This window comes from Ruditapes philippinarum, unplaced genomic scaffold (genome assembly GCF_026571515.1).
Source record: "Ruditapes philippinarum isolate M1 unplaced genomic scaffold, ASM2657151v2 ctg3423_1_1_1_1, whole genome shotgun sequence".
NCBI classification, from domain to species: domain Eukaryota; kingdom Metazoa; phylum Mollusca; class Bivalvia; order Venerida; family Veneridae; genus Ruditapes; species Ruditapes philippinarum.
In genome coordinates, this window is record NW_026867151.1 from 177032 (window position 1) to 185672 (window position 8641).

The following is an 8641-nucleotide window of genomic DNA, read 5'->3' on the forward strand; positions in this document are numbered from 1 at the left end:
GAAGCGTAGCTCCTGTAGCAAAAATGCAACTTGTACACAAACAAAATAGCACTTGCTGCACGAGCGAATCTCAGCCATCAACTATATTGCACACACAAAATTAGCACAGCTTGTCCAGCAACAGTGAAATAACAATATAACTTGTTAATTAACAGGAGAAAACAGAAACAACACTATTCGAGCAACAACAGCCAAAGTTGTTCAACACAATAGTTAGCACGTGCTAAAACAGCGAACTGGTGCAGTGACATCACTATCCATGCAATAACAGTGCAACATCAGTGGAACAATCATAGGTCACAAATAATGCAGAAGCCCTTATAAACATCATAGTGTTGTGTTGCGGCATAACTGTAATTATAATACAATTGCAATAATTTACTTTACTTTCATTGCACAATATCATCCGTTTGTATTCACTTGCCAGCTTTTTAAAAGTATATTCATTGTCATTAATTTTATTTGTTCAGTTATTTTGTTTTAAGTATTAAATATACTTTTTGTCTGTAGTTTTACGTCGCACCAACGCCGTAGAGGCCATGTGGCAACTTTCAAGTTTAACTAAGACATAAACTTATTTTTATTATAAATTATTGAAACAATTGGGATGAAAAGCGTGTTAGTTCTATATCACTTTAAGGCTGAAACAATGTGTTGATGTTTTGTCAATAGTTCTGTTTCGCCATCTCATTTAATGCTTTTAATAGAAATTGTGACCTAAAGAATGTGAGCCTTCTATTAATTTACAACACACTTAATAATGACATGAGTATATAAAAATATATGACAATCTGACAAAATGTTAAGTAACGTCTTTAGTTGCAAACGTATAATTTTATCTATCCAATAGCTACTCTTCTTTCTGTTTATGTACAAGCACACTTACGTTTGCAACTTCCTCATTTCGTGCAATGTCATTGAATATTGTCAAGTAAATATTAGACTTTCCGCAAGTATAAAGTATATAAACATATATCAATATGCACATTTACATCGTACTTACCAGAAGGGATGGATGTTACTATTTTACTGATTACATTTCTTTATATGTTAACTGGTTACGACTGTAGCCATTTCCGAGGCGGTACAATTAGTTGGAGACCTACCGAAAAATATTTGGAGGTTTTTTACTTTCTTACTTTTATCATAAATTTTAGTTTCTTATAATTGTTGTTTGCATAAAATGTCTTATGACTCTAAATAACGTTATCTATTAGTATACTCAAATGTGACGAGTTCTTTTATGTACGAACGTAATTAGAGAACATGAAGTTAAATTGATATGTTCAATGGAGTTGCTTTTATTGATGCCAATTTCAAAATTGAAAGATTTAGATATTTTTACACTTAAGTTTCTGTCCTAAATGATAAATCTTTGGATAATAAGAGATAATCTATATTGGTTTGCAAACTATACTTGCTAAAATTTTTGTTTGTTTGTTACATTTTGTTCAGGTCCAATTTACAGATAAATTGGGTTGGACATACGGAAGCGGCGCTGGATGTACGGAACTTCTCTCTGGTCAATATGTGAACAGAACAAATTTTGCATGGAGATGTATATCAGGGTGCAAGACATTGGCAACAATATCCTCGGCCGGTTATACTTGTAGCTCGGCAAGTCAGCCACATAACTGGGAGCAAGGGGAATATACATTTGCATATACCTTTGATCATGCTGGGATATTTACAATTCAGTATGGATTGAAATGTTATTCCAAAATTTGTTACTTCATAACTACAAAATATCAACTAAATATTATTTTTACCTGAAACTTCAACTGTATATATTCATTCTCATCATTTTAATGATGACGATCATCATCAGCAATATGTAACATTGTTATATCCATGTCGGTAGCAAATTGTATTTGCAATCTGTATTATCTGAAAACAAAAATAACAAAACATAACATGATCATCATCATCAAATTCATCTTTATCATCATAATCATTGTCATTACCTTATTTATTTAGCATAATAATGACTTATGTTTATTTTATATAACTTTGATACACAATGGTTATCTATGCCTCGTTAGACTTAAACTTGTTAATGTAAGTGTTGTTCTTGTGTTAAAGATACAGCGGTTGTTGTTGGATAAGTCTAGATTTTGGGTCTGGAGGAAATGGATGGAATATATCTACTCAAGTGGATTTACGGAAACGGTCAGATATAGATAAGCCAAATTCTAGCCCGGCTTACACTGGATATCCAATATACAGGTAAAAACTACACCCTTCCTTAACAAAATAATTCGGAAATATTTGTATACTGACTATATATCAATAAATGATATCCAACTGAAATAGAATAATTATCTGTTTTTTTATTATCGTAAAGTAGATCAAATAAGAATATGATAATTGATGATTTATTTGATAAATTTATATGAGATTCGCGATTTTATAAAGGATTCGATAAGAGGTTCATTTCAATTTTTAAAAGGAGACGTTTAAAGAAGGTAGCTAAAGTTCAAACCAATTGTAGGAAGATCTTTTACAGATTAGCTACATGACAGTTACAAAATATGTATGTCTTTTTCTAAAGGTAGAGAAAAATTGTTGTTTTTGTCAATAAAGTGAAACATAATCGATTATAAACAATTTTTTATAAGTCATTATATTTATGAAGTGTAAAATTTGGATGCGCCACTACGATAAAGCTACAAGTTTCGGACGATGACAACGATAACATCCGATGTAAATGGGCAAGCGGTACCGATTGCGGATCTGTTTGCAACGCCATTCCAAACGCTGTTTTAAATGAGGTACAAAATATTTACTAAACATGAAATGCAATTCATTTGAGTTGAACGTCATAAGCCGATGATTTTATTTTATAAATATTTGCAAATATGGAAAGCCATTTCGTTTATCACTCAAGCCCTTAAAAGGAGACGATAAAGATCGGATTAAAGATAATATTATATCATCAGATTACATAAATTTACAAACATTGCAATTCGATCAAGACATTTAAACTATTTATACTCTTTACACTTGTATTCTTACACCGTGTATATTTTTTGTTAATTTCCATGGATTTTTTGTTATGTTTTCCATATTATCATGCCGATGAATTATTTTAATAGTATTAATGTTTTTTTCAGAATGCCTGCACCTTATCTTTCAATGCAACTCATAAAGCCGGCGGAATATATGCCGTGGCTTTGATGATCGAAGACACACCCAAGAAGGATATACAGATTGGCGGAGTAACATATAAAACGACAGATGTCTTATCTAGGGTTCCTGTCCAAGTAAGTTGTTTTTTCTTTTTTTTTCCTTTTCATTCACCTCGTTGACTTACTTTAAAATATTAATATTTTAATGACTGAATGACATTTGTTTACTCAAATTTTTTTTAATTTTCTTTTAAATTCATTTCTATACTTCAGTTTTGCAAGTTAAACCTCAGTCTGACGATATTGTCAAGTTATCACTTGTAGAGAACTTGCAATGAATTAGAGCATGATTGTACAGGAAATATTTTACCATACTTACAGTTTTAATCAATTAGGGGGTTAGTCGGTTGTTCTACTAATGCGTCTATTTATGCCTTAAGAGAGGTGTTGTTGTATGTTGTTTTTGTAAATAATCTATGCTTTTATAGTTTCTCGTCGAAACTCCGAGTATCCCATCTCGACAGTGCAATGATAGACCAAAGTATATTCTCCCTACACCATCAGGAACGGTGGATATAAACCAACGAGCTGGAACACAACTTGTTATCAATTACTATGTGCAATCGATCGGTGCAAAGTAATATATTTTGATTTCAATACGAGTTCGCTCTTTTTGTTTAAAGCTAAGATATCTGAATGTTAAATTGTGTTTGATAGAACGTGCTGTACAAAATAAAACGTAAATTCTACTTAATCTGTGAGGTTTTGATACGATTACAATCGTTTTTAAAAACCTAATAATCCATCAAGTTAATATTGCTCCAATTATACCAATTATAACAGATAATGACCTGTCCTAATTTTGATTGGGACTGAATGTGTTACTGCATACGAAAAACCGTGTATTAATTTTGTAAAAGAAAGAAAAAGAAAATAATAATAATTACAAACCAAAAATGAAAAACATTGAAACGCTATACTATCATTTACACATTTAGCTATAAAATGTTTTTGCAATAGTATATACTTAATATGTGTAATAACTTTTATTAATGTTTTTATTAAACCTTTATTCTTTCTCTTTTCATAGTGTGTCTTCATTCGCTCTGGCTGGTCCACCTGGAATTAAAAAGTCCCCAATCAGTGCTGTAACTGGACAAACAGACGTTTATAAATTTTCAGTCACTTGGACACCTTCTTTGACTCAAACTGGACACCACGCATTGTGCGCTGATGCAACCGATTCTTTTGGGTATTTAATCACCTTAATATTTGACAATATGTCAAGAGCTAAGACATTTTTAAATTTACATTTTTCTTCATTTTTTTATAATGTTAAATTACTCACTGTTATATGAGAGTTATGGGTGTTTACTTTGGTAATCTTTTTATTTACAGTGTGCTCTGCAATTGATCCTTTAAAATTAAGTGTCAAACTGTATCAATAGATTTATTATAAAAAAAGGAATCGGTAAGTAAACAACTTCAATGTTATCTTAATTCATAAATCAACATTTTGTTCGCTTTTTTTCAGAATTAGTACAGATCCCCACTGTGTGCAGATTATCGTTTTCGGTAATTGATTTTGACAGCCTTAATTTATCAAATGTTAACACAAATGTGTAAATGGAAGTTAAACGTCCCTTTATTGTCACTGAACGGAAATAATATTGTAGTAAACGTAAAACAATGTAAGGAGAACCTTAATTATTAATCTATTAAGTTGTTAATACATTTAAATTTAGTTAAATTTAGTTGGTTGGATTTTTTAATAGTGACTTTTTGTGACTTTATACTGACTGAAACACAGTGATTGTTCTATATCTACATAGATGTCAACCCTTGTGACAGTGACCCATGCCGAAATGCTGGTACTTGTAATCGAGATGTTGCAACAGATGGGTTTACATGCTCATGTGTTGACGGCTTCACAGGCACATTGTGTGAAACTGGTATAAATAAAAAAAGATTTATTTTCAAATGTTCTCCTTTTGTTGTTTTTTATAACCCTATTAATCGTTAGAGAAATATTTTAGAAAAGTCAGGTGAAAACGTTTTAACAATAATATTCTTGTATCAAACTTGAATCCTATATGTGTATTTAATTTTGTTAAAGTAACATGCCTGACAATGATCATAAAACTCGTCTTCCATACATAAATTTGTGAAAATTAATAATATTATTTGAGTTAATTTTCGATTTAATCTATGGCAGGTGAACATAAATATAATGATTCTAGATAATTATAAAAATCATTGTTTCTGTGATTTTCGTTTCTATCAAAGACATTGATGAATGTCAGAGTTCTCCGTGCCAGAATGGTGGAACATGTCTAAATCTTGTGAACAAATACATATGCGAATGCGTACCAGGGTATACAGGAACTGTTTGTGAAATAGGTTTGTGACAACAATTTTAAAATTTTACCGAACCTGCTATTCTCACTTACTTATTCTTAGTATCTTTATTGCTCTTACCAGAGTTTTATGTATGCTTAGAAGTACAGGTGTAAAGTGCTGAAAATATACCCCGTACTTTCATCCGCATCTGTCCACCACAGGAACTTGTAGTGATTAACATTAATGTTTTCGTATTTGGTAATTGATTTTGACAATCTTTATTTGTCAAATGATAAACAATAAGTGAATGGTTGTTAAACTTCCCTAAATTGTATCTGAATGGAAACACTATCATGGTAAACGTGAAACGATGTTGTACAACTGAATTTGCCGGCGCTTGGATACAATAGACATGTTAGATAGCCAATCATCCCTCATCTATACATTTTGCATATTTCTTGTTAACGGATATTTCTCCTTTATCAGATCTTGTACAATCATATATGTTTATATTAAAAAGATGTTTATTTTGAAAGTTTAAAAAATAACAAGTCAGACTATAGCGTTGTCGTCCGTATCTTTGTGTTTTTATCATATTTTATTATTATTATTATTTATTTGTATTTTTCAGACATAGATGAGTGTCAGAGTGGACCTTGTAACAACAATGGGACATGTTTCGATCTCATTAACAGTTTCTTTTGCGGTTGTTTTCCTGGTTACACAGGAGAGGAATGTGAAATAGGTTAGTCCGATGCTATAATCACTTGCATCTTTTAGTATAAGAATCCTGTGGTTACATGTAATCCACATTGACATGATGAACCTTTATTTGGTAGTGCTAGAGAGGCTTTACATTTCTACAGTATGTTGCAAATTGTAGTGAAACTTAAGTTTTTTTTCAATATTATGCAACATAAAACCTGACACTCCAAATAATGGCTGCATGTTATCATATGATTTTCACTTTGAAAAAAAATGAAAAAAGAAAACAAAAGAACTTGTTAGAAAAAATTTATGACTGCATGTATTTGTACAAATAACAAAAATGTATGCAATGATCTCGATCTATTAACCTATCAAAATAAATGCAGAAAAATGTGTAATTTATAAGATTGTGAAACTACTCTTAAAATAAAGTTAACATATTTACTATTATTTACCAGAGAATATTCTCTAAGTTCGAACCTAAATTATAATGATGCGTGTTCCTTTAAACCACTGCTAATATGTGCATGTTCCCCAAATAACCAGGTTATATTAAAACTTTGAATCTTATAATAATCACTATAATACCTTTATCTGAAAATATGAATTATGCTCATCAGATTAGTGGAAGTTAAAAATCATTTCAGATATCGATGAATGTGCTACTGGACCATGTCTAAACGATGGCAATTGCACGGATCTTCTTGGCTACTTTAAATGCAACTGTAAGGAAAGATTTATTGGTGAAATTTGTCAAACAGGTATTAGCAAGTATTCAACTTCTATAGAATAACGATACTAGATAGAGAATGTGGCATGCAATAGATACATAGGTCATTGTAATGTTAATTATATTATTTGTGACCATATAGCAAACTTGACAATTTGTAACATGTACAAAAGACCTTTATGGAATGAATATTCTCAAATTTATAAACATATGGTTTTTAGGTTTTAATCCATGCAGTTCAACACCATGTAAGAATAATGGGGTTTGTAAGATCCAGAATGGTACTGTTTACACTTGCACGTGCGTTGATGGCTGGGAAGGTATAAACTGTGCTTTTAGGCGTCAAGAAGGAAGCTTTTTTAATACCAGCAGCATTTATTTGGTAAAACGATTTTCATTTTCAATCTTTAGATTCAAAGCGTGTTAATGACCTAGCAGATGTGTTGCCCGTGAAAACTGAAATGTTAGATTGTACAAAAAGTTTCTTACTGGAAGATCCTGATGCTGTACTAAGATATAACATACAAATCATGAACAATTCGGATTTCTTTGTGAAGAAAAGTTGTTATAAACAAATGTCCAAGTTTGTTTTGCGTGTTAATTTTTTTATGTAAACTCGACTTATAAACAAATTGTGTCTTTTATCTAGTTAAAATATAAACATCCGGTCATGAAAGAGTAAATATAATACAGTTCTACTTCAACACATTACACCTGGAATCATTCCAATCTCGTCAAAAAAGAAGTGATAGAATCAAAGTAAAAAAAAAGAATATTGATCAATTTAGATGACATAATTTATAGAAATTTTACCCGTCAATGAAATGTCTAAATCACCATTGTCATAGCCCTGACTTTTTCGGATGAAAAGTTATTACCATTGAATTATTAACCGTGGTCTCCACTAATATTAAACATGTTTAAATGCTGCACTTTATTGTTAACTATTGCATGGATTATATTTTGTAGGATGATAAAAGGATGCATTACTCTGAATGTGACTGTTACGTTGGTCGTGCAAGGCAAGAATTGTGCACCAAATACGAGTCCGGGGCTAGCATTGGATATGGTGCTTTAGGGACTTTTCTTGGAATACTAACAGTAATAGGGCTATATGCTTTATTTGAGTTTATTCTCAGTAAGGACCTTCTATGTTGCTGCGTGGAAAAGGGAAAACAGACGGAAGAAGTAAAAGTAACAAACAAGGTTGAAGAAAACGACAAAGACGTTCCTGATGTTAAGATCATTCCAATGATCGAGGAGACGAAATCTAAAAGAATAGGTCATCACACAACTGGTCATAAGCATAGAAAATGTTGGGCATGTGAAGTCAAATATAACGGTGTTCCTCCACCGAAATTCTGGTAGCCTCAAAAGATAACTTATTTCTTTACCCACTTTGCAATAAGAATACGTTTCTATGAATACGCAAAATAGATATTATTTATAATAATAATCAGATTGGGGTCCAGTTTCATTTAAAATGAAATTTATGTTTCTAGTTATTATTTTGAATATCACTATATTTTTATTACAAGGTTCTTGTACTGTTTTTTGTAAATGTTCTGTATATGCTATGAATGTCCACATGGTCTTTTCATCCTTCAGGAATGTTGAATAAACTATCAAACATTGACACTTTATAAATAACATTGTTGAACAATAATAACATAATATGATTATAATGTAATTAATCAATAATTTTCAATAACCAAATATATATATAAATTTTTCG

The 8641-nt window shown here is 31.0% G+C and overlaps 1 protein-coding gene across 1 annotated transcript; it reads left to right on the forward strand.

Moving 5' to 3' along the window:
* The first annotated feature begins 979 nt into the window (after window positions 1-979).
* On the forward strand, window positions 980-8425 carry LOC132735037 (integrin beta-like protein C). Its single transcript, XM_060721936.1, has 14 exons — window positions 980-1122; window positions 1456-1697; window positions 2083-2226; window positions 2636-2771; window positions 3114-3263; window positions 3617-3765; window positions 4219-4380; window positions 4663-4703; window positions 4961-5080; window positions 5415-5528; window positions 6100-6213; window positions 6824-6937; window positions 7128-7288; window positions 7876-8425. The coding sequence occupies exons 1-14, from the start codon at window positions 1012-1014 to the stop codon at window positions 8272-8274; spliced, it is 2157 nt and encodes a 718-aa protein (XP_060577919.1). The 5' UTR covers window positions 980-1011; the 3' UTR covers window positions 8275-8425.
* Window positions 8426-8641: the final 216 nt, after the last annotated feature.